The following is a 27,789-nucleotide window of genomic DNA, read 5'->3' on the forward strand; positions in this document are numbered from 1 at the left end:
CAGTATGGAGGCATGGCTACTTCGAGCGCACACAAGTAACTACTTCGTGTGCATGCTGTAACTATTTTGTGCGCACAAACTATTTTTTTTCTTTTTTTTTTTTCTTCAATGTCATGTCTGAGGCTCCGTATATAACTGCTTTTGCAAACCATAAATAGGCAGTTTTTGACAGTGTTCAGCTTGATTGATTCTGTGATTGCCTTTCAGCATGCTCCTTTCTTGTCAAATACAAAACAATGAAAATAATTCCAGTTCCACTAATATTGTCTGTTTCCTAGCAGTAATTAATTCTTGTCGTTTTTTTTTTTTTTTTAACAATAGCTGCTAGAGGGGTGGGAAAAGGGAAAAGAGCTGACTGGACACTTGACTGTACTTTTGTAAACTAGCTCTTCCCTGTTCACAGCCATGTTGGTGAAAGTAGTGCACAGCAGCGAGGGTGCTGTTTGGACTATGTAACCAGCTAAAAAAAATATCGATTTTGGTTTCATCCAAGCAATAAAAACCAATAAACTTGGTTTCATCCAAGCAATAAAATCAAATCCAAGCCCACATCTCACATGCAATAACATGTAGGCTTTACACGATCAGGATTTTTGGGTCCAATCAACAATCAGCAAGTTTTAAAAAAACGATAACCGATCACGAGATGGAGCAATGTGTCCATTTACATGACTTCTTAATTTATTGTATATACTTCTGTACTTTATGACTTGTTCATTTATCGTATATACTTGTGTACTGTATACTGAGGACTGTATCCATCCATCCACCTATTTTCTGTACTGCTCATCCTCACTAGGGTCGCGGTTGTGCTGGAGCCCATCCCAGCTCAAAATTATTCTCTAGCATTTTAGACAAAAGTGAAAATATCAATGACCTCTAGGGGGCATTCAAGGATTGGCCACTGACATAAGTTTAGGTCATAACAACATTACAACATGACAGAAATACTGGGTGCTAACTTACTGTAATTAAATTACTTTATTGCAGTTAAATTACTTTAATAAATACTGTTAATGACATGCTTACTCTAAGTTTCTCACTGTCCCATCTATATGGACGGGTTTTGTCCAGCGTTTGCATCTGTTTGGCTTTTCCTTTTTTTTTTATTTTGTTTTTCACGCTGCGTTGCTTGAACGCGGCATGCTCCTCCTAGTGTACATTCTTCAGGTGTCCGATCAAATTTGTGTTGAAGCGTTTAGATGACGTTCCCCACGACGTACTTCAGTTGTGCACAGACTGCAAATAACTTACATGTTGTTTGTCTGAGACACCACAAAATATTCCTACACCGATGACGTGTTTTTAACCGACAAGATTGAAAAAAAAAAACAACTTTATTGGCCGTCAGATAGTTACAGTACTGCACCACAAGACACGTGACAAATCTAAAAATAAACTAGCTTTTGGATACACACGCAACAGCGACGCAGAGTTAAAGGTCTTGTGCGGAGCCGATCGATGACGTCATTAATCGGATCGGCAAATTATGACATGAAAGCCGATCAGCATAAAATGCTAATTATCGGCCGATACTAATCACACCGATGAGATCGGCGTAAAGTCTAATAACATGTACCTCTGATCATTCATAAGCCTGTACATGACAATGTAAAAACATTTATTTAACAAGGAATAATAAGCAACAGTGTGTGAAATGGCATAGTGTGTATAATTAGCATTACATAAATCTGGAACTTGAATGTTGAAGCACTAGTGAAGCTGCATAATTATACATTTTGATACTATTACTTACGATGTAATGTCAGCTAAAATGAAAAGAATGTAATTGTGCTTTATTGGTTTAAAAACATGGGACATTACTTATTAACTTACACACCAGAAACAAAGTATTTGCCTCGAGGTAATACTATATAAGATATGCTTTGGCTGTTACTCCCTTTTTGTATTTTACTGCCCTTTATATTAATGTCAAAATTGTTCAGTTTGTGTGTATCTGTCTCCCATGCATCCAGATTTATCATCACAGTTCCTGGAAGCAAAAAGCTGCACAGTTTCAGGTTAATTGGATCAGATGTATTGCAAAGTACGTGAAACTGTCGATATAATATCAGGCAGGTTTTCCTGTGACCGGCATGCCGCTGTGCAGTGTTTGCTCGTCGTTACCTCAGGGGGGATTTTAATCTTGTTTGAATCTGCTCGTTTCGTCGAACCTCCATGTGATGATTCCTGTCTGAGCTGATTAGTTCAAGAGGCTTTTCATGAAGCAACAACAACACAAGCCAAGTAAATGAGAGAATCTCCATTCCCGTGTGATTGGGTGTGACGAGTGGGAGCTGATGAGCTGTCAATCATCACTTCTCATTAAGATGAGAGGACGACAGGGGACATTTTGGCTGAATCTCGTTTGCTGGGATGATAATTAATTCAAATTGGCTTATTTTCTTTTCTCCGTTATTCAGTTGAGCAATTGGTTTCACTGAGGAAAATAAAGCACTTTTCAAGTTGTTTTAATTTGCTTCATCAATGATAATTAGGGACAGCATTGCTCTTGTCAGTTTTGCGTGCCACTCCAATTTTCTTGCAGTTTCTTGGTGGCTTTGATGGAAAAAGTCATAGGACACACATTAGTGAATGAATCATTTGGGGTTATATTACCAAGACATTTTGGAGAAGTGTAAGCTTCCAATGTTTTGTATTGGCTCTTTCAAGATGGCTATGCCCCAGTTCACAAAGCAAGGTCTATAAAAGGATGATTGGATGAGTTTGGTGTGAAAGACGTCCCTGATCTCAGCCCCATCAAACACCTTTGGGATGAAGTAGAACAGGGACTGGTGGCATGGTGGACGACTGGTTAGAGCGTCAGCCTCACAGTTCTGAGGACCGGGGTTCAATCCCCGGCCCCGCCTGTGTGGAGTTTGCATGTTCTCCCCGTGCCTGCGTGGGTTTTCTCCGGGCACTCCGGTTTCCTCCCACATCCCAAAAACATGCATGAATTGGAGACTCTAAATTGCCGGTAGGTGTGAATGTGAGTACAAATGGTTGTTTGTTTGTAGGTGCCCTGCGATTGGCTGGCAACCAGTTCAGTACCCCGCCTCCTGCCCAATGACAGCTGGGATAGGCTCCAGCACCCCCGCGACCCTAGTGAGGAGAAGCGGCTCAGAAAATGGATGGATGGATGAAGACTTTAAATGTAGGTCTGAATGTGAATGACTTATGTTTCTGTGCTGTGATTGACAGGTGATCACGACTCCAATGTGTACCCTCTTTCTTTCCATGCATTAGCCCTGAGAGGCTCCAGCTTCCCTGTGACCTTCAAAATTGTTGAATGTGGTTCTCCACAAATTAGATTTAATAAATTGCCTTGAGACTTGAGTTGATCCTGTAACTGTTGAAGTGGCTTAGTTATGCACAGCGGGAACATATAGATCAGAGTCAGAATCCAAACCTGGTCATTATCTTTCAGGAGATGGGTAAAATTATTTTGAAAAATATTTTTGGGTTCAAATAGCTACAGACAAAATGTTAATAAAACAGCTGAGCACCAGAGGGCAAAGCCATAAAAATATGGCTCTCTGGCTAATAGTGCAATAGTGCCACTGCCAACTGTATTACTCTTTCTATATTTAGAGAAAATTTAGACCTTCTACAGTATTCTTTCTTGTTACCACTTCTGTGGTATGATCACTTTTAAGGAGAGCAAATGATCAGTAGCATTTTAGAGCTATGCTGCTTTCATGGGGCATAACCAACATTGACTTTTTCATATGTTTTTTTAATATTGGTGCAATTAAATATCAAGTTGTACCATTATAGGGGCTGTCCCAAGGGGAATTGGTAATTTGGTTCCATCCCTCTGAAATTTCCATCTTTTCCAGCCTTTATTGAGCAAAGGTACCCCATGATGATCTCTCTCAAGGCACGCGAGTTTGCCACAGCATTCTGGTTAGGAATCACTGCTCTAAATAATGCGTGTTGTTTAAGCAGTAATTAAGCAACCTGGCTCTTATCCAATCAAAAGGGGAACTTAATAAGTAAGAGCCGGATTTAAATTACAGTATGCATTCAGTTAAGTGCTGGCTCGTTTGCTTGCATGTCTTTCTCTCCTCTCTTCAGGTCTTTTTTGTTGCTTGTGCAAATACTTTATCTACAGCCAGAAGCTTTATCCCTTCAGGTTTGATATCAACTCAGTAGTATGTTCATTCCTGCCATCTGTGAGCTGTAGCTTGCAGGGAAAACTTTCTCCCAACAACTGCTGACAGCTTTTTTTTAAATTTACCAAACCGAATGAATGAATTTTACATTAATTTGGATGCTTATTTCAGGAATGTTTGTTTGTGTTTTTCAATACTTTATTGACCAATTACAGAACTCAAGTGGCACATTATTAACTTACCAGTTGATGTCTAAAGGCCAACTATGACCTGTTAAGTTGAATAGTTGCTATATTTCTATATTTTCAAACAAACTCTTTGTTTCATCTGTTACTCATATTGAGTCTCTATGTGGTGCAGCATTGGACACAAACTCTACCCAGGGGTGTCTCGGCTCTGCTGCTTTTGTCAATTATTGCAGCTTCAGCAACAATGACTATTGTTTGTATGCAAATGGTGGATAATTCCAAGCAAATCCACGTGGAACAAAGCTTCATATAGCCACTGCTGACCCATATAAAGGAACTTTCTTAATAAGAGCCGTGGTTTCGCTGGCCCATCTTATCCTCATTAACATCATAAAAGTGCAATAAGCGTTTCACATTGCATACATGGATGATATAAGAGCTATAAAAACAGTGAAATATTGCTTTCAAACATCTTTTCCAGGCTATATTCCACCATCCCTATAGCTATATAAGATACTTCGGTACTTCTCAGTTCGATTACAATCCATTCTCTGACGCAGCTGTAACTTTGAATTGACTTTCAAAACAAAATTTCGCATACTATATTTGGAGTAATTTGATTGTAACAAATTACTTATTCCAAACACTGCAATAAAAACTGTATTAACACTCCATCATATGTTTTAAGTAATATTTTAAAATAATTTTCATTCAAATACAGTATAAGCAGAACTCAACAAGTCCAATATTAGTCCGTTAGAAACGGTAAATAACTTAAAGACTCTTAACTTAATGACTACTCCTCACTTGTAATAAATGTTGCATCACCGATGCACCTCATGAATCTTTTTTTTATATTACCCTTTAAACTGTAAAAATAAATCAACCATTATTAGGGGTAGAATAACATCATAGTTAAATGTAATTATTCATGCATATTTTGTTTCTATACAGTACGTAATTTTTTTTCTTACGGTATGACTACTTTACTTTTGAAACAGTATTTGTAATACATTTATAAGAATTCATTTGAACCTGTGTTCATACTGCAAAACAGAGCAATGAGAATAGTCCATAATGGCTGATATATTCACCATACAAACACATTGTTCCCAACTTTAGAGTGTAGAGTGTTTTGTTATATCTGTGGAATTTAAAACCCTATAATTAATCTATAAAGCAAGACATAATTTACTGCCAGGTCTAGTACAGACTGTATTTTGAAAGAGAGAGTGGTTATAATTTAAGGGGAAACTTTAATTTCAAAACAAAGTACTCACATACACATACAACAATTAAAGGTTTTTGTGTTTCCATCTGTGGTGTGAGAATGTGGCTCTTCAACAATATCCAAGCATAAACCTGTTCAAAAAGGAAAATAATCTGAACAAGGACAGGGAAGAGGAGGGGTTTGGTTCATCACCAGGGTTTGGAATTAGCTACAGTACTTGTAGCATGACTGTATTGATTACAATCTTATTTATTGTTATTGGTGAGATGTTATATTATTGTTAACTTTGTTATATGAGTAGGTTATTATGGAGAAGTCGATTGTGTAAAGTATTTTGTTTATTATTAATAACTAGTGTATTAACTACAGTATATTATGTTAATATTAATTTCTACAGGGAAAGTTAATAGTATTACATTTTGGATAACTACCTAATGTGCTTATTGTGACAAGAAAGTGTCTTGCATATTGGTGTATGGTGTATATAATTTGTGATATGTATAGATAATAGTATACGAAATATTCTTAAATATTGTTCATATTGATAACACTGGTATGTGGTAACAGGTATTTTCACTTTAGAGGCTCAACTAAACAGGTTCATGCCCTGAATTTTGAACAATGATGATGTAACATTCAATTTACAAGTACTTACTTTTATCAGTGTCTACTATTCAATTTACAGTAAGCAAAGTTTGTAACATTTGATTTAATTAATAAACAGTTAACAACTTGGCCTACAAACATTGACCAATGAAGCATAGATGGAACTTCAAAGCTGTTTAGACTGCACTGACTGGAGTGTCTTTGAAAATTCAGCTGGCAGCCTGAATGAATATACGGACACTGTCACATCCAAAATCAGTTTCTGTGAAGAGGTTTGTGTAAAGTCATTTCGCGCATTCATTAACAACAAGCTGTTGTTCACTGCCACAGCAATTTCGCAAAGCTAAGGAGGACGCATATCAAAGCGGGGACAGGGCCCTATATAATCGAGCTAGAAACCAGCTGACTAAAGAAATTAACATTGCAAAGAGGAACTATGCAGCAAAGTTGGAAAAACAGTTTAGCGCTAACGACTCTAAATCAGTCTGGCATGCACACTTTCACACCCCACACAGCCACACCACTGACCACAATCACACCTCTGACTTCTGCGTTAACCATCCACGAACAGGATGTGAAACGCATTTTCAAACAACAAAAGATTAACAAAGCAGCAGGCCCAGACCATGTGTCCCCATCCTGCCTCAAAGTCTGTGCGGACCAGCTTGCTCCAGTCTTCACACTGATCTTCAATAGATCTCTGGAACTGTGCGAAGTACCATCCTGTTTCAAACGCTCCACCATCATTCCAGCCCCCAAGAAACCTACAACCTACATCATTTTGATCTTTTTGCACAATTGTCAAAAAAAAAAAAAAAAAAAATAGTACCGGCATTACCAGATAACTAGCAACCCTTTATTGCTCTGTGACTGTTTTTGTCAATGTCTTTATGTCTCAAAAGTGTTCTATGTCAATTGACTGTCTGTTGTCGTACGAGAGCGGCTCCAACTACCGGAGAAGAATTCCTTCTTTTTTGGAGATACTTTGCAAATAAAGATTATTCCGATTCTGATTCTGAACAAGGGAAACTGATTTTGAGATTCAGCGATGGAAAAGTTTCCTAAATCAGTTGACAAAATGTAGACAATTTACAAAGGAAAAAAAATTGTAACCCAGTGTAATTAAATTAGGGGGTAGAAACGGGTACGTTTATACTTCTTTCTACTGGCTACTATTGTTGGTCAAGGCCAATGTGTTACATACTAGCATTGTAAAGCTTGTTGCCTGTGTCAGGGCTTGTGAATGAATTGGGTCATTGACATCCAATATTCATGTATTTTAAAGGGAGCAGCCCATCTTCAGCGCCCGAGCTCATGTTTTCCAAATCGACCCGGCTACCAAACGCAACTGGCTGCCGGCCAGCAAGCATGCTGTCACCGTGTCCTTCTTCTATGACGCCAGCCGCAACGTCTACCGCATCATTAGTGTGGGCGGGACTAAAGTGAGTAAGAGCCCATCACACACATTAGTGTCCGAATGAGCACATACTGCATCTAAATTAGTCATGCATAGATCACACTTGTAAAGAGATCTTAGAGACAGTGAGAGTCCCACCGGGGGTTGCTGGAGTGTTCAGAGAGTTCATCTTGCAGCACAGTGCTTTGGATAGTGCATAGTATTCTTTTTTTGTGATCCACCACCTGTACTATTGTAATAATAACTCCAATAATTGTAATAATAATTAAAAATTTGGATAGTGCTTTTCTCAACACCAAAAACACTAAACATAGGTGCACAGAAAAAGATACAAGTTACAAAAAAAAAACGTAAGCCTTGGTGGATGCAGCGAGGCAAAACTGTCTCTCTGCAGAAGGTACGGGTGGCTAGCTAGGAGGATCGCTTGTGATCCTGTTAGAAAGCAAATAAAGTAGAAGTCACAAATAATATTGTTATTATAACTCGTTTTTCATAGCTTTTTGTATGTGGTTATACTGCGTTTGTGTACCAATATTCATTATTTTGAGAGATATGCAGTCAGTGCCACAAGTTCAATGCTAATTTTCGTTAACTCATCAATTGTGTTTTTGAAGAAAAAAAGAAGAAAGAAACGTTGGCTGTGACATATTGGAACATTCAATAGGTCTAATTTTTTTGTTTTGTGTGTTAAGTTTTACAGTGAACTTCAACTGGAATGTGAACAAACAAGTTTAAGCAAGCAACATTAACTCTTACTCCTTGCTACTATGTTGGCACCTTCGCAACCTGTTGTGATCATGTGGACTCTGCATGCTGTCAGGGCGCTGCTAGATAAAAGTGCTTGGACGGAGCAAGGAATGGACTGCTTGTATTAGAGTGGTAAAATCTGAGATTTTAGATCCAGTCAGATATGTTTTTTTTTCTGGCATCGGACTAATTTCCGATCTCAAAGATTGGATCAGGGCACCCCTAATCTCAATATTGTACAGTATTTGTTTTTAACAACACTCTGATCAACATAACTAGGTGAACATAACTTTGTTCTGGGGCTGGAATGGATTAATGGCATTTCCATTGATTTCTATGTGAAACATAACCACGGTTTGTGAACATTTCAGTTCGCGAACGGAATGACGGAACAGATTAACTTTGTAAACCGAGGTTCAACTGTACTTACACTTTTACTTCTCTGTTACTTTGTACACATTCCTCCTGTATTTATTTATGTATTTGTTCTTCATGACAATAGGCTATCATCAACAGCACCATCACCCCGAACATGACGTTCACCAAAACCTCCCAGAAGTTTGGCCAATGGGCTGACAGCCGGGCCAACACCGTTTATGGCCTTGGCTTCTCCACAGAGCAGCAACTGCAGCAGGTAAAAGTACTTTTATTTATTGTTTGATTTATAAACAGATGAGGAAAGGTTAATGATGTAAACATCAGTGCAGATTAAGGCTGATAACATGTTTGACCAGTTTTGCTAGTAGGAACAAAGCTTCTGTGCTCAAATACTGTAGCTGTATTTTGGAGAAGATCTCAGTGCTTACTAGGGGTTGTTTGACTTGACGCTATGGTGATAATAGTCGAATCGTTGACTAATCGATGATGTCTTTTATATTTTTCAACTTGTCAACTAGCTATTAGAGCAACTGTTTCAGACTGTGTCCGACATATGCTCCCCCACCGGTGCAGTATTTGTTTTTGTTTAACTATTAAACATCACCAAATAAACAATAATTATCAGCTAATTAAGAGTAATGGTGGGGGGCGGGGGAAGGATTTTGCACTGAACTTTAATGCAAAAATATTTTTTTCAATTAAAGAATAATCAATTCTAAAAATATTCAATAGTGACAGCCCTAGTTTGGTGAATTTGCTAATTGATGACTGACGTGAGAATTTAAGTTGTTTTTCAGCTAGCGTTAGCGGATGCCTTTTCGAATGGGTGTGCGTTACGCTTGCGCTTTTGTTATATTTGTGGAGGGACTTGCATTTGTGGAAAGTGACCGTGCTACCAGTCTTTTTTTTTTTTTTTTGTAAAATATTTCCACATGCTTGAGGCACTGCTAGCTGGCTGCACGGACCCACAACCTGCCGCTTTCAGCAAGGCGTCTGTGTTCTTAATGCCAATACATGTGATTAGCAATTAATCGACTTCAATCTCTAACCGTCTTTGCGCAGTGGTAAAGTCGACACATCGACTAATTGGTTAACCCATAGTATACACAGATTTGTAAAATCAGCACATATTATTATCGTATGCATGCCAGTCCAGTAGTTATTGTTAATAATATTAATAATAAGACATTTGATTCATAGAGTGCCTTTCATGACTCCCAAGGATGCTTTACAAATAAAGAAAAAAACAAAAGGCTTGAGCATTTATTGCGAGAGCCACAGACGCAACGCCAACCACCGCCACGGAGTACAGACAGTCCCTGGCGGGACCAGCATTGGCCGCAGTGGGGACGGTGATGTAGTCCATAGCCCTCCACCAAGACCATGATCTTCGCAGAAGGAGGCGTCCAAAAGCCAAGCCCTAGGACCTGTATAGAAGTTCATGGCAGCGCCACAACGGAAGCCGGAAAGGAGCCACCGCTGGAAGGGGACGGTGACCACGGCAGAATGAAGCGTGGCAGATGACAAATGCTATGCTAGCTACATAGAAAAGAGGCAACCGTACCCAGCAAGTGTGGATCCGCGGCACTGAGACAGGTGTAAACCAACCGGGCTCCACCTTTGGCGATGGTATGGCAATGGATCCTGGTTAAAGCAAGCCATCCATCCATTTCCTGAAACGCTTCTCCTCACTAGGGTCGCAGGTGTGCTGGCGCCTATCTCAGCTGACTTGGGGCGAGAGATGGGATAGACCCTGAACTGGTCACCAGCCAATTGGAGGGCACATATAAACAAACAACCATTCACACTCACATTCGCATCTACGGACAATTTAGAGCCTCCAATCAAACTACCACATTACTATACACCAACCCATGTTTTCGGAATGTGGACCTGGAGAAAACCCACAAAGGCACTGGGAGAACATGCAAACTCCACACAGGGAGGCTGGATTTCAACCCAGGTCCTCAGAACTCTGAGGCAGATGTGCTAACCAGTCGTGGCGCCTAAAGTAAAAGAAAAAGAAAAACTTTTCGAGAGGGAAAAGCAGCAGCCAAATGCAACAGCGTACTCTCCTTTTGGTGGGAGGAAACTTATATCCTACAGTTGGCTCTGTAGCTATTATGATTCAGTATTGTTGTTCTCCTGCTAGTGCGTGGCTGAAAAAGAAATGCATGTGTACGATGACTTCAACAGCTCTATTGTATTGTATTGTACTGATGTAAATAAAGGTATTTTGAAATTGTATGGGCCTCCAAAAGGCCGCTGAGGTGCATAGACTGCCAAAATACAACAAAGAACAGTTTTATGTTGACGCTATTGTTGATGAGGGGTCAGTCCTGCTGAACAGTAAATAGATACTTGAATACTATCTATTTCTGTTGAAAAGACCCATATTAGTCCCTAAACAAAACATTTTTTTGTATTTTGTCAATAGATATCTTAACAAAGCTGCTGCAGTGAAGAAGTGATTTTGGGGTAGGGAGGGATTAAGGGATTCATTTGTTTGTTTTTATTGCAACAGTGAGTTTTGGGTATATACAGGCAAACAGCTCTTTCTCCTCCTTGTCCACCTCCAGTTTGCAGAACAATTTAAGGAGGTGAAGGAGGCGGCCCGGCTGGCCAGAGAGAAATCCCAGGAGAGGTACGAACTGGCCAATCCTGCTCTCAACATCGCTGCCCCACAGGTGAAGCATGAGCGCCGATGCACATTGTTTACACTACTGTTATTGCCCCGTCATAGTTTAGCAGCGGTCGACTCATGCTAATTTTGTATTTTGCTCATTATTGTGTTTTAATTTCTGCTCTCTGAGTGTATATACCCTTGCGTGAGAGGGAAACCTTGCAATTATACTGTATCTATATTGAAACAACCGAATACAATGACAGCCAACAGATTCACTGGTGAATGTAGCAACTCCTTGTTTGTAGCGCTGTAATGAAGATTGACAAACTGCCACAATTGAAACTTTACACTTAGGCGATGATATTACCTTTTTTTTAACCAAAATGCCAGGACTACAGATTGCAGCATATCCTATTCAACACAAATTCATCCATCCAGCCATCCATTTTCCAAACCTCTTGTCCTCACTAGGGTCACGGGCATGCTGGTGCCTATCTAAATTAACTCTGGGCGAGAGGCAGGGTACACCTTGAACTGGTCTCCAGCCAATTGCAAGGCACATTTAGACAAACAATCATTAAATCAACACAAACCATTGGTTTCTATTCACATATACAGAAAACCATTAAGTCCTCTGCTTTGGAGAGAGGCATAACTGAAGGTGTTTGGAAGGCTGGTAATAACTGAGTGAGTGAGAGAAGAAGAAGGTGGAGCTGAATCATTCATAATTGAAGGCAATCTGGCTGCTGTTTGGAGGACAATGACAAGATTTTATCCTGCCAACATCTGTGGTTTCATGGTAGACTGTAAGCATCATAGGTGTTTGCTGGTCTTAAGTGTTCGTACCAGTTGCTATTGTTTTTAGACGCCTCAACTGGCCGCCACATGATGACAACAAGCAATCAATTTAATGATATTTAATAAGTTAAACATATATTCATGTAACTATACACTCTAGAGCGGTCCCGTGGCCGACTGGTTAGTACATCTACCTCACAGTTCTGAGGATGGGGTTCAAATCCCCGCCTGTGTGGAGTTTGCATGTTCTCCCCGTGCCTGTGTGGGTTTTCTCCGGGCACTCCAGCTTCCTCCCACATCCCAAAAACATGCGTGGTAGGTTGATTGAAGACTCTAAATTGGGTGTGAATGTGAGTGCGAATGGTTGTTTGTTTATGTGTGCCCTGCGATAGGCTGGCGACCAGTTCAGGGTGTACCCTGCATCTCGCCCGAAAATAGCTGGGATAGGCTCCAGCACGCCCACGACCCTAGTCAGGATAAGCGGAACGGAAGATGAATGAATGAAATAATATTAATATCTCACATTTTGGCTGCATATAACATAATTGAAATGACAAAGAACAAGTAACAACATTAAAGGCATGACTCAAACACTGGTTTTCTTTCAAAAAGCTGCTCAGTATCATTCGACAGATTAAATATTTTGTAATAGTGTGAGTGGGAAATTAAATTCCTGCATGTCTGCTTGTCATACAAGTGCTGCTTTATAATGGAACATCGACTGCTGTGTAGCTAAACCTGCACAAACGAACATCATTGTTGTCCCTTTTTGTAAATAAACCCAGAAACAATCAATTATTTAACTCTTCATAGCAGGAAAATTCGGACTCAAACAGATGGATTAATGACATTTGGATGTCACTGGTAGCTAAGGGCTTCTATCATTATGGAAACCGGGAACCCCAGGTGCTAGGTCACAAACATGGACCCAGACACATCAGCATGTATTGATTTTTAGATGAATGCCATTGAATGCATGATGGGAATTTAGGATTGTAGTAGTCTTAAAATGTGCAACACCCCTTTTTTCATAAAACAAAAAATACAGGGGTGGTTTTGGGTTCCAGTCTTGGCTCAGGCCCTCCTGTGTGCTTATGTGGGTTTTCTTTGTGTACTGCCTTGTGACTTCCTCCTACATTCCAATTACATCCATATTTGGTTAATTGAAGACATGTCAATTGTTGGGAATGTTAGTGGGAATGTTTTTTTTCCTTCTCTCTCTCTCTCTCTTTTTTCTTTCTCTCTCTCTCTCTCTCTCTAGCTATCTATCTATGTTCCTTGCAATTGGCTGGAGACCAGTCCAGAGTTTACCCAGCTTCTTACCCAAAGTCAGCTGGGATAAACTCCAGCTCACCGTGACTGTAATTAGTATAAGCACTATAGAAAATTGATGGATTAAAAAAAATAATAATAATGATTTGGAATAAAATCAGGAAGCAATCTTGTCTTTTGTCATTTTAATGAAATCTTTGCAAAGAGAGAGACAGTCAGAGAGGAACTTGCAGTTGGTTCCTGCTTCTCCCCGTCTCTGAAGAACATGGAAGAACAACGCACAGTTAAACTCAAACTGGAGGGAGTCAAGGAAGAAAGGTTCACTCAGTTATCTTGTCCTTGAGAGAAAAGGGAGGCTGGTAGAGCCACTGAGACAGGATGAAAAATTATTATCTTTTCTGTTCTAGCATGACTGTGCCAACAGTGCACTAAGTAAGGATATTAAAAGATGAGTTTGTTATGGAAAAAAATCTTGTCAGCCCCAACCAAGCACTAGCCTTCTCAGAGGCCCAAAATCAGTGACCTCATAAACGTTCTTCTGGATTAATGAGCAAAACAAAAAGACTTCCCAGAAGAAAGAAATACATGACCAACTCCATATTTCCTTTCATTGTCATTGCCAGGTGTCCCAATACCTTTGCATATATAGTAAAGTACATCATGTCAGCTGGATGCAGAAGCTGCTGTCATTTGTCTACCTCGTGATTGGATCCTACATCATACATAGTATCAGTGCAGATGCAGACAGAAAGGGAAACGAAATGCTAGTCATCAATATTTCAAAACAATATCTTGGCATTGAAACCACACTAAAGGGTGTGTGTGTTGTGCCGTGAGAGGCACAGGTGATTCAAGGGAAGCCTTCCATGTACTGATGCATGGAGCCATGAATAAATGAAGGAGGCTTGTGGTCTCAATGAAGCTCAGAATGTGAAGACAAGAGCTTTATGTAAGCTCAGAGAGCAAAATGGACTGAGGCTCGGATAAATAAATAACTAGTGTAATGTACTTGGAAAAACAGCAGCACAAGACACATCACGCTAAAAGCACCCAGGAAAGCAACAAAAATATCCGAGATCTCATCGGTTGCAAAGCCTCTTCCCAAAATTTGTATGTTAAGTCAGTTTTGCATTCGACAACAAACCTATGAACACACACTTAGTATTTAGACATGATTTATTTATGTAAGTGGGCGAGGTTTTTTTTTTTTATCTATTTCATTGTCGTGATTTTAATAAACTAAAAAAAGCTTGAAAAATGAATAAAATACAAAATTTATAGCTCTGGTTTACTTCCCGGGATCATCTATCAGTCAGCCAGCTTGAGGAGAAGTTTAAATTTTTCACTTATTTTCTTCCTCATCCAGCAAGCACATGATGACTGTTTTTTATTTCTTGCTTTTCATTCCTTTTCACTGATGCATCATGGGATGTGGACACCCTGTCAGCTGTCTCAGGTATGTGAAACATCACACAAACAACAATATTAAGGCGGGTATTTTGTGGTATTCTTAGTCATTCATCTGTGCTGCATGGATGATTTTGCTCAATAATTTATCTGCAGTGTGATCAAATCTGACTTGAGAGCAAATGTAACTTCAGAACAGAGCTGGTGGTTTCCACAAAGAAAGCTCTCTTTGTTACCACTGGCAGCTAAAATAAAAATATGACTACCTCTACCAAAGAGATTTAATTTTCATTGGCTTGGGTTTGTCCATTTGGTTTTCTACTGTTGATATTGTATTGATGATCAACCAGATTTTTTAATGAGGAAGAAGGTATTATTGAAATGATATCTCCATTATGTTTAAGAGGCATGATGATATTAAAAATGATCAACATAAAAAAATCCCTCATTAATTATGGGTGAAATTGCAAAAAACATCCTCCCATCCATTTTCTGTAAACTGCTTGTCCTCATTAGGGTCACGGGTGACTCACTTTGGGAGAAAGGGTACCCCACCTCTGCCAATCGCAGGGCACTTCTAGACAACACCTATTCACATTCACACTTATAGACTGCTTAGTCTTCAATTTAACCTAACAAGACAAAGTACCCAGAGAAAACACGCAAGGCAACCACAGTTTACATAATACAAACTCGACATTAACATAGGACGGCATGAAACTGACTGAGGCTTACATGCTCACCACAAGGGTACCGTGCTGCCATGCAAAAAAGCACATCTCTTCAAAATCCTTTCCAGGCTCTGTGATCAAAGCATACATCAAAAAGATGCTATGTCAAACCAGGCTTGACTCAGATTTAATCTAGAGTTTGTCATTTGGTGGCAATATAATATCTTTACTCCCATTTATCACAGTCAGACACTTATGTGTCATCCTAATTTGCTCTGCCCATGTAGGAATTTATTAATAAATGTTGCAACAACTGATGAAATATTACCTTTATCTGAAAAATCCATCTGATATACTTCTCTGGTCATTTAAAACCCCTCAAGAGCAGGAAATAGACATTCTTTAAAAGATCCTGTCAAGTCTTTGAACTTGACTAATGAGCTGTTACTTGCTAGTTTGTGCAAGAGTATCTCAAGCCTCATTCCCACTCAGTCTAGTTGAGAATAACATAAAGGGGTAAAACAATCCAGTGTATCTGTAATCCCATTTGATTTAAGCAATAGAGTGAATTATTCAATTTTGTAGATGCACAGACAAACCCTTGGCCCTGGGAGTTGACCACAGTTGTCTTTTGCTTTGATTTTGTTGCTTTTAAATTCTTTTCTTGGGATGTCGTACCCCTCTACATTTGTGGGCCTTGTGTTTAATTACATGCCTCCATATGGACACACAGGGCTGCAAAGTATGACATAATACACTATCCTCTATGGGGGAATACGAATAGGCTCGCTCAAATTAATATTACATGGCTTTTCTACTACTGTAAATGCAGAAGTGTAATGCCTCAGCTGTTATTTCACCTCCGGCTTACGTTTTTACACAGTAGAGAAAAGAGAAGATGGAGTAAAAATCTACATCCTCTGGAAAATCTGTGTGTTGGGGGGAGGGGGGACAAAAACCACAGGTGGTTTTGAGTTAAAAAATATCAGAAGATTGCAAGTACAGTTGAGCCAATGGGTGTGCTGTCATAATACACATGATTTACAATTAAGGGTAAGGTGAGTGTATTCAGACATTTATATTTTACAGTACGATGCACTCCTTGTAAGAGTTGTTTGGGAGGGTGCTAAATCAGGTCACCAATTTATTCGGGACATGTTCACATGTATTGCTGAATAAATTTATGAGACAACCAACTACCCAATGTGAGGTTTATGACACAGCTTCCCTAAATGATAGTTTCTGTAGTGGTTGATACAACAGTATCAGATCCTCTTTAGCTGAAATCAAGCTTTAGCTGATAATATATACTATTGTTATCCATTTTGAAATGTACTGTTGGACAAAAAATATGTCTTGCTTTAGATTGTAAATTATAGGTTTTAAACCTCTAAAACATTTTTATTAATTACTGCATAATATATTGTCATTATTCAAGTATATATCACAGTGCTTAGCCAAAATCACATTAATTCTGACAAATTCATGATATTTGTGGTTAAGGGGCTGAAGAGTTGAAAGTGCAATTGAGCACACATAAACAAACAACCATTCACACTCGCATCCACACCGAAGGGCAATTTAGAATCTGCAATCAACCTACCATGCATGTTTTTGGGACGTGGGAGGAAACCGGAGTACCCGGAGAAAACCCACACAGGCAAGGGGAGAACATGCAAACTCCACACACGTAGGGCCGGGATTTGAACCCCGGTCCTCAGAACTGTGATAAGGATGTGTTAAACAGTCGCCCACCGTGCCGCCTTGTGAAATACAGTTTTTTAAAATATGACTGATGACTGAACAACAACCATCATTAATTTATTTATGGTTATGTTTTGTTTAATGATGATGCTTTTCTGAAATGATTGACCCTTTAATTTGAATCCCATTAAAATAAAATTAAATGTGTTTCGCCTGGTCCATGTTTTCTTTAAAGAATTGTACCCATCTTACAAATTTTGCCTGGGTAATCAATCATATCAACTGTGTGTTTTCTAATTTACTAAATAAAAGTGGGGCTGTGAATTTCAAAATAAGAGCAAGTAAATAAATAAAAAAAGGATTACATGTTCAAATAAAGTGCTTAACTTCAGAAGAATTCTTTGGGGGAAAAAAACCGAACAAAATACAGATAATACTTAATGTTTTGATCATATGGGTAGAAGCAAAATCATGCATTGTAAAAATGCATTATACATAGGTAGAAGGGTTTTCCAGAATTTGGGGGTGCCCCTTATACATGGGTGCGCATTAGACACGAGAATTTTCGGTAATTGTGCGTTCATCCATGTTTGTATTGGAAGGCTTTAGAAAATCTGTAGATGTTAGCTGTGATACATTGTTGCTGTCTTATAAATGGGTATGTTAGTTTAATGTTAGTTATGTATTAAGCTTCACCTTCAGATTTCCTCGTAGTCATGTCATTTCACAAATAATTGTGCAATTGTATTGAAATCAAATTCCAATATGGGTCTGGTTTTATTTTGGCATGCTCTATCAAAAGTGTGTTCATGTTGCTATGCGCTGCATGGAGCCTGTTTACAGATGGGACAAATCAATGAGTCTTTGGTCCCATGTGGTTGTGTGTCCTCTGTGATTTTGGTCCTCCATATAGTGAGAGTCCAATGGGCATGTCATCAGCTAAAGCATGAGCCACTAAGCTTGAATCAAATTACTTCTGCATGATGTCATAGCAACGTCTGCATGATGTCATATCAAAATCTACAATCAATCCCTGCACAGGCGCTTGTTGGTGTATTGGATCATTTGTAATTTAATTCGAAGCCTGCTGTTGAAATAAAATGATGTAGCAAAAGTGCCGTTCAAACATCCAGATAAGAATTGTGCTTGGGATACTCTTGACTCAAAATGGTACACTGTACAACAACAAGCATTGTCATGTTACTTGTTATCCTTTTGCGCATTGTTTTATGCCATGAGAATCTCTCATATTGGAACAAATCATTCATCCAGCCATCCATTTTCTATACTGATAGTCCTTATATGGGTCATGAGAGAGCTGGAACCTATCCCAGCTGACTTTGGGTGAAAGCCGGGGTACATGTTGGACTGGACAATCAATTGCAGGTCACATATAGACAGACAACCATTCACATTCACACATATTAAGACTCTTCAATTAACCTAAAATGCATGGTTTTTGGAATGTGGGGAGAAGCCAGAGTGTCCAGAGAAATGCCACACAAGCATGGGGAGAACATGCTAACTCCACACAGGAAGGCTGGAGATAAGATTCAAACCCGGAATTTCTCTATTGTGAGGCAGATTTGTGACTACAGTGCTGTCCTGGAACAAAACATCAACAAAATAATTATTTTGGTGACTTATTAAGCAAACGGTTTGTATTTCTACGGGTTCTTGATGGTCTAGGAGCTGTCGGAGGACCGTCATTCTCCACCACTGCTGACAGTTAACGGGCCAGGAGAGGAAAAGCTGTTTCGCAGTAAAAGTGCAGAAGTGGAGCTTACAGTGGAGAAGGAGAGGGTCAAGAAGATGTTGTCTGAAGGGTAATAACACCTACATTTTCATTTTATTTTTGAAAAGATTTTCTTCAGGGTACCAAATTAAAGCGATTGTTCAAGGTGATTAAAATATGTTCACAAATTGAAATGATCTCCGAGAGCTTAAGATATTAATGCTCAGTTTTGTTTGACACTGCCAGAGAGAGATTGATTTATTCAATACTGTGTTTGTAGTTTGCAGTGGTGTAGAACAGCACTGCGTCATACTGACGTTTCTAAAATTTTGCTACGCCAATGTAGCTCAATAAGGTAACCAACGTAGTTTAAAATTAAAGGCAGAATATTTAATACTGTACTTCTCACCTCTCGACTGGATGAAACACCTTTTAAGCCATTATAAGACTGAGACTTAACACATTTCAACGCATTTTTCATAAACGTCACAGTGAACAAGTGTTTGAACTTCTCCAAACAACACTTCGTGTTTTCCATGGTCCAGAGATGAGCTGAAAGCCAAACTGGTAATTGGGGGTTGATTCCCAAATCAGTGCCAATTGAAAAGGGGGCTTATACTGACTGATAGGAGAGCAGAGCGTGAAAAGGAGCATCAAGTGTCCATAATCCGACAATAGTTAGATTAATGCAGATAACAGTCGATGTTTTTATGAACTTGTGAAACTAATTGCTCAAGTTTACTCCAAACTCAGAATCCTGATTATCAGTGCTTTTATAGTGGAACATTTAGGAAGTCATTTATCATGCATGCATGCACTGTTCAGAAGTAAAAATGTTTCTCCTTGAGCAGATGACTGCACAACAAGCGTTCAAGCCTTTCCTTCCACATTCCTTGTTGTACACAATAGAAGACACAAATCTGTGTGATGTAATTTTTATGTGGAGCAACTCGGAATGAGTGCTCCACTCAGAAAAAACAACTTCGCCTGGATGAGATTTAGTCTTTGTGTTTTGGAAAAATCTTCGCATATTTGTGGGGATCTCCAATTAATGGGGATCTCCAATTTTTGTCACATGACGTTTGAACCTGTGTGTTTGTTTGTTTTGTGTGTCTTTTACCTCTCGGTGATCTGTATGATGTTAGGAAGAAGAAAAACACTTCATGAGCAACAGTTATCCAGATGCTATTATTTGATGACTCCAATAAGCATGTGCAGGGTCTTGTCCTCTTTTGCTATGGTGAGAAGCTACACAGTTGCTAAGATGAGGAAAAATTTTACTTTTTGTATTTCAAAGCTCTCTGGTATATTTCATATCCTCACTAAATCCTGACCTTTACCACCATTTCATTTCAATGGTGAATTTCGTCTCTGATACAGTGATGCAATTCAGTTCATGGCTTCCCCCCGTCCAATAAAAGTAGATAGTAGACAATCGAGGCTTCAGTTATATATTATATTCAGTTAGCGAACTAGCTTAAACTATTTTAATGACTGTATTTGACTATTTCTTCCTATGGTTCTCCCTACAGTTTTGATGTAAAATGTTACTTAAAAGCCACTCTATGAAATACATATTTATTGTGGTAAATGTACAATAGACACCAAAAAACAAGGTCAGTTAAACCTTTAAATGTAGTAAAAGAAATTACCCATGTTATAAGGTCTGATCATTTTCGTGTGTATAAGTTCTGCACACAGCTTTAACATAAGCATATTAGCACTAACATATCATCAGAGGTGTCCAGGATGGTCCATCAATTATACACCAAGGTCACCATGGCAATGACAGAGATGTTATTCTTCTAATTCATGCCCATGAAGTTTGAAGATGTTATTGTAGGGCAGAATTACATAACAATAACATATTGGTGCTTAAGGTATATCATTTTGTGCAAGATTACATTATAATGTGCCTCTCAATGAGATCGGGTGAGATGACCATGAATGAAACTTAATTTCATGTCAACATATTATCAGCTAAAAGATGAGCTCTCGGGGCAGCAATGTGTGCACACTGTAAAAGCCTTTTAGTCAAAACACTATAAATGCACTGTTTGCCCTTCAGTTTCAAAGCAGAACAAATGCCATAATAGGATCAAATGGTGCTTTGCACATACTCAATGTGCCTAGCACAAGACAGAAACTCACATTTGTCAGGTTGCTTCATTTATAGTAGTATTCAGGATAAGATAATCCTTTGATGCCCCAAAAGGGAAATTCAGGTGTTACAAATGCACACACCAGATTGTTCAAAGGGTATGTAATATATTTAATGTAAGATGTCTTCTGATAATTGGTTACTATAGTAATATAAAAGAATATATTTTACACCATTTCCCGATTCGTGTAAATTGCTAATAGTATCAGATTGTCTATGCAGCAGCTCTGTATGCATTTTACTTTGTTACAAGCAGCAACAGCCAGCTTTCCCCCCCCCCCCCAAAACACACACACTATGGCCCAATTCAGGCAGCAATTAGTTTAACAGCTAAATGAAAATATATTTCCTAGAGCTATAAGGGCTTGAGTACAGTTGTTCACTTTAAAAACAGGTTGACAGGGTTGTCTCAAAATAACTGGATTAAAGAGTTTGAGGTCAGCTGCAGGCTGTCCATTTAATACGTTTGGCGTGTGTGTGTGTGTGTGCGCGAAAGAGAGAGAGAGAGACCGCTCCCACCAAAAAACAATTTTTCTTTCCCCAGGTCTGTGTGTGAAATCAACCTAGAGGCAGAGCTCTTCACCTTACAGGACAGTAACGCCAAGCTGGTGGCAGCGCTACAGGAAGCCAACGGCAGCGTGGAGCAGTGGAAGCAGCAGTTGGCTGAATACCAGGAGGAGACTGATCGCCTTAGAGAGCAGGTGGCCAAATTACAAAGCTTTGTTAGACCGTCACCTGATATGAAAGTGGCATGGACCTGAATGTTTTGAATCCTCTAGTGGTGATGAGATGTTGGTACATTTCCCCATTAATTGCGGGGGATAGGGACAGAGTCCTGCCGTCAATATTTGTCACCGTTTGCCATTTCTTCTGTCACCGTCTGCCTTCTACTAGTCAGCCAATCACGTTACAACATGACCCAGTGAGAGTTCTGTCTTACCAGGTATGCCCGTTTGTGTCCCCGTGGCTGTTGGGCATTCTGGTAGAAGTGTGAGTTTCCACATTCTGCTCGCTGTGCATCATGGATTTAAACAACATTGAGATTTGAGCATTCCTGACCTGCTATCTGTGGATTACGGAACATTGTGTCACTTTGGCAAACTTCCCTATCCTCAAAGTCTGACCCTTTCGACTACGAAGTGAACTGAGTTGGTCCTAAGTCACACTCGCCACGTGTCAATATTGATAACTCGCAAGTAATTTACGTTCCCTAAAAAGGTTCGTAATTGCCTACAGATCCCACAAGATGGCAGCAAAGCACTACATTAAGTTCCTCAACTAAGTTCTGCAAGAGGCACGCGTTTACTGTATACATTTGGCCTACGGTATCGATTTAGACTCTACCGACCAATCGCGATAACTAAGCCACGATACTATGATGATAAATGATAATGTTGTTTTTTAATGCCTCTGAAATCATGAACAATAAGGCCCGTCCTTATCATAATTTCATTTCTTGTTTCTCTATTAAATAGTTTTTCTTTACTCTGCGTTATGGATCCTCCTAGGTCTGAAATAAAGAATAAATAGCTGCAAGAGCAGCCTGGTTTACATGGACCCTTCGATTCGATATAAGTTGTTTTTATCAAATATTTTTTTAAATAAAAACAATCCCAACTCCTGTGCTGAATAGACGACGGACTTCCATCTTGATAAATGATGTGACGTTCACGATGAAGTGCGCATGTCACACGGCTGTTCCGACTTAATGAAGTGCACATCAGGTATACACCCAATCGGAATATATCACGTCATGTAAACAGTTGACCAGAGATCTTCAATCAAAATTATTTCAATTGGAATGACAAAAAAAGCCTCCATGTACACTGGCAACTGTGTGGTTGGTCCGCTGAAAACAAGCCCTTTACCGATCAATAAAATATACAGAAATCAGTCACCTTTCGGCGAAATTCACCGTTTTGATCTCAAAATAGGCCATTTACGTAAATCGTATAGATCCGCTGAGTTTTTCTGGAGGGGTAGGGTCACCGTCGCTGCAGTCATAGGCTGTTTCGTACTTGAACGCTGGCAGCTAGATCCATTACACACATCCACCATCCACACACGGATGTCATTTCTGAATATTACTCCTCGGCGGACTAATATGTGAGCGCATCGGCCTGAGGTTCCGCCTGTGTGCTTGGGACCTGCTTTGGACAAGTCACAGGAGTTGACGAGACCAGGAAAAACACTTCTGCAGCTAAGAAGTAACGGCACTTTTACAATTATCTAAATGTCGCTCGCTACTTTTATTTATCAATTAATGCTTATTTATCACCCATTTTGTGCCCAAGACTACGACTTTGACTTCCGCATCGGGCGCTGTTTGCGCCAATCCAATTTAACTCTTTCACTGCTAGCCGTTTCCTGAGCAGGGGACCCCTAGACTGCCAGGCATTTTCGAGCAATCTCACTGATTTCTAAAGCCCCGCAGAATATTGTGTACTACGATGATGTAAACACCAACCACCAAAAGAAAGATCAGACTCTCTTCCTTTATCAGAAAAAAATTGTTTGTCTCGAGCTTATACCGTTCTTTAGTAATCAGCAGTCAAATATAGGCTACTTTCAGCAAAATCTGTTTCTGGAGGCTAAAAAAAACTGAGAAAACAGCCTTTTTATGAAAGCAGACACATCAAGCAGAACGCCTTTGACACCAAAATGTTTTTTCTTCAGTGAAAATCTCAAACATCTATTATTTACAAGTATAACTACTAATATTTACAAGTATAACTTTGTACAGAATTTATATTAGACAAAAATGCATGAACAAATGGGGCTCCCACACTTTCCTCCAAATTCTCCTCCTCTACCGTTTGCTCAATAGTCCAGGTTTTTATTACCTTGCGCATAAAATCTAGCAAAGTTTTATCCACATCTGGATTGTATTCTTCGATGGCAGTGAATGGGATCTTGTGTGGTTGTCTCCTTGAAACCAGTCCCTACTCCTGCTAGAAGCACAACCTGTGCAGTTTAGAAATATAACTATTACTATAAAAATACATTGTTCAAATTTCTGTCATGGGACGTGGCGAGAAAAAAAGCTTTCAATTACCTTTTTTGTTTGCACTGCGTATTGGAATGGGAGTTGAAGGTCTGCTGGATGCATAACCTGTAAGTTTTAAAGAATACATAAGATTACTAGAGAATACTTTTTATTGATATGTTTTGCAAGGGTAAAAAAAACAAAACAGAACTTCGTCGCAATCCTAAAAGATGTTCGACTCGCGGGTCTTGAATTTCTGTAAGATGAAAGAGCTGGAAATGGAAAATTCAAATCAGTAGTGGCAACAGATGTTACATCTATTTCTTCCTCTTCTTCCTCTGAGGGAGGGACGTTCACCTCAAGGCATTGTTGCCCTCTACAGGGTGCCATTCCTCATTGCAGTTATCCAGAGGCTTGACAATCAGACTGCACAAGACCCTCCCCCTACCCATCCCCGTTAAAAAACGCCATTGACGTCTTTGGACGGCATTAGCAGGGAATAGATGGATTCTGAATGACGTGTTTGTACAGCATTGGCAGGGAATGAGTTAAGTGTGAGTAAGGTTTAAGTCTAGTTCACTAATCAAACTACACAAGTCACATGACCTCACACAACGTCTTCTGTTGGGGTTCCCGGGCATAGGTATTAACACTAGATAAGCCAGCCTGGCTGATGTAGTTTCAACAAACGTTTTCAGTCACCCTTGGCTATTTTCACTTGACTATGCACATTATACGCTGACTGGTATACTATAGATGAGGTACACATTCACACTCCAATGAAATGTGTTGCGATACAACAAATATTTTTACTAAACATCACAATTGACAATGCCAGAATGGTATTAATTTAACAATTAAATTAAATTACAGTATGGTAGAACTGCACTGCATCTTTTAGTGAGCCATTTCACGGTTCATATGCACATACTGTACGTGTAGAGGTTAAATCTCCACACAGACATTGACTCCTCCAAATTGCAGTTGTTTTTTTATCCTGCCCCTTGTTGCTCTGGATATTTCTGTTAACAGGCACGTGATAATTGCAGGGCCAGCGTTTCATCTTTAATTCAAGAAACAACAATATGGCCTTGGTCAATCAAAACAACCGTCTTCAAGGTGACTAAATAGAGTGACGCAAAAACTATCATCACTAATTATGAAACACTACCCTTGTTTAGTGCCACACTGCGGCTTCTTCCATCAGGGGGAGTCCAGGTGAAGGTTACCCCTTAAAAAGAGAGAGACGCTCTGCCGCAAAGTCAACCAGGTGGTAGGAACTAGAGCAGGCCTCCAGGGTTTGGCATGGGGGAGGTCAGACACACCATACTGTCCAGTTTCCTTTCCCTTCCGTCTCTGCCCCACTTAGAGGAACATGATAAATTACTGTTACGACTCCACGGATCCTTTTAAATCCCTTGTTACATTTTTTCATTGTTTTTAATGGAGGAGTGGGGGGTACGTTTTCTGTCGATACAGTACATTTTTTTTATATGGCATATTGGTATATGATGTTGCTGCATAATCTAATGAGATCCAATATAAGTGCTGTTTAAAAACATTCTCCCAATCAGAGGTTAACAATACAAGATTTTTGATTGAGACTGTCAGGGATGAATTATTTTAACAATTTTTATTGTGGTTGTAGTTTGCAGTGGTGTGGAACTGCTCCACACAATATTGACAAAAAATGCATAAGCAGTACCTAATGAAGTGTCAGCTGAGTGTTTTTAGCAGAGCATTCTGTCCTTTTTTTCTACGATCCTTGTTGACTCTCAGTTTAATGGCGATCAGTATGTTCCCGTATGTTAGGGCTGCTTCAAACAAAAATATTTGTACCCCAAAGCAACACAACAGAAGATGCAGGTTTACAGACCATTAAACAAAGGGAGCACGCTAACGTGAAAAACGACTACTAACAGAAAGTGATGTGACAAAAGGTTAACGTGAAGACCATCTATCAAACGGGTACTTAAAGGTCAGAGGACAACGATGTTAAAATATTTCTTGATAACTCTAGAACCCCTTTACAAACCACATCTGCCATTTAAAAGTGATTATATAGCAGATATACAGCAGTTAAATCGATAAATATGATGCAGACTGTCCCTTCTGCTTTTTGCATCCAGCGCGTTCCGGTCTTCGGCTCTATCCGGCACTGTGACATCACACGAGTCAAACAGTCTGTTCATTCGGCGTTGTTCCATGGTGTTGTTCCCGTTCTTGTATATTTGTTGTCGCGTGATTTAGCGATGTCACGATGGTTTATTGTGTGGCATTTGGTTGTACAAATGGTTCAGGCGGTGGCACAAGTTTTTTTTGGCTTTCCAAGTGAAAAAGGAATAGGTGACTCGTGGATAGGGAAAGTCAATGGTCAGCTATGGGTGCCCAGCAAGCATTCCAAACTGATCACTTCCAACTGGCGCGTTTTGAGAAAGACTTGGCAGAAAGCATTGGTTACTGAGGTAGAGGCTGAAATCAGCTGCGGTGCCAACTATCTTTCCTACGGCCATCGGGACTTCAACCTCCAGCAAGAGAACTAAATCTCGCAGCCGCTGCGGTGAAGCGGCGCAGACGAGGTGAGGATTTTCTTGTACCGTATTTTCATGACCATAAGGCGCACTTAAGTCTTACATTTTCTCCAAAATGGACGGGGCGCCTTATAATGCGACTCGCCCTATGTGTGCACCGAGTTCCAAAATCTGTAAATGTTGTGTGATGAGCGCTCCGCTTGACTGACTGGGAGCCTTTCCTGCCGACATGCTGCTTATATAGAGGAAAGGCGGACGTGACTGAGGACAGCATGCAGACGTAAAGGGGGAAGGGTGCGCGTGAAGGAGGATGCTAAAGCCACGCCCCCAGTAGGTATATAGCGCCGGTATGTGCATTGTGCAAAACAACATCGGTTTGTCTAAGGACCCCCGAAAATGGCACCTACGAAGAGACATGCTTACGAAGCGCAGTTTAAACTGCAAGCTATCAGTTACGCAGAGGAACATGGGAATTGAGCAGCCGCGAGAGAATTCAACATCAACGAATCAATGGTTCGCAAGTGGAGAAAGCAGGAAAACGAGCTTCGCCAAGTCAAGAAGACAAAGCTGAGTTTCCGCTGAAACAAGGCGAGGTGGCCCGAGTTGGAAGGCCAACTCGAGACTGCGCCTTTTAATATGGTGTGCCCTATGGTCGTGAAAATACGGTATATACCTACGACTCTTTTATGGTTACTTTGCACTGGGGAGTAGGAAAAAAAGACCCACGCAGAACCTTTCAGTACTTTGGTCTGTACTTTTGCATAGATGGCAAGCCAACAGACACGCCAAAGACTTTCTGTGCAGCATGTTATAACGCTACTCGAGCGAGGGGCACACAATATATAGGAGTACTGCATACTATGTAAAGGTTTGTGCCGTGTCACTGAAATATATATGAATATATAATACATATAGTTGTGCTAAAAAATATTGGCACCTCTAGGGTGCCAATATGTCAAGCCATAACTAAAAGACCTGCTTTTGACATAGCGCCATATCGACCCATTGGCCACTCTCTTTTTCTTTTGTACAGCTGCTACTTGACTGCTTGTCGTCGTCACTGTCATGTTCCGACCTCCTGATCGGCTCAAACGTGTACGGTTTGATGATGCCAAGTTCAGTTGAGTGCTGTACGTCAAAATCCTCCTCCTCCTCATATTCCAACGCATTCACACTTCTCCGCTTTGGCGTACAACCGGTGCTCAAGACATCTCTG

At 39.9% G+C, this 27,789-nt stretch overlaps 1 protein-coding gene across 3 annotated transcripts in view; it reads left to right on the forward strand.

Annotated features, from left to right (window-relative positions):
* Positions 1 to 27,789, forward strand: part of homer3b (homer scaffold protein 3b) — a 54,194-nt gene that overhangs the window by 12,232 nt on the left and 14,173 nt on the right. For 2 of the 3 annotated variants that reach the window (XM_061683077.1, XM_061683079.1), the window contains 6 exons: positions 7,426 to 7,582; positions 8,807 to 8,938; positions 11,262 to 11,369; positions 14,826 to 14,834; positions 18,850 to 18,986; positions 21,601 to 21,757. In XM_061683077.1, the coding sequence (XP_061539061.1) occupies positions 7,426 to 7,582; positions 8,807 to 8,938; positions 11,262 to 11,369; positions 14,826 to 14,834; positions 18,850 to 18,986; positions 21,601 to 21,757 (700 nt within the window). The remainder of the gene's footprint in view (positions 1 to 7,425; positions 7,583 to 8,806; positions 8,939 to 11,261; positions 11,370 to 14,825; positions 14,835 to 18,849; positions 18,987 to 21,600; positions 21,758 to 27,789) is intronic. The other variant, XM_061683078.1, reaches the window with a different exon arrangement.

This window comes from Phycodurus eques, chromosome 8, assembly GCF_024500275.1.
Source record: "Phycodurus eques isolate BA_2022a chromosome 8, UOR_Pequ_1.1, whole genome shotgun sequence".
Taxonomy (NCBI): Eukaryota; Metazoa; Chordata; class Actinopteri; order Syngnathiformes; family Syngnathidae; genus Phycodurus; species Phycodurus eques.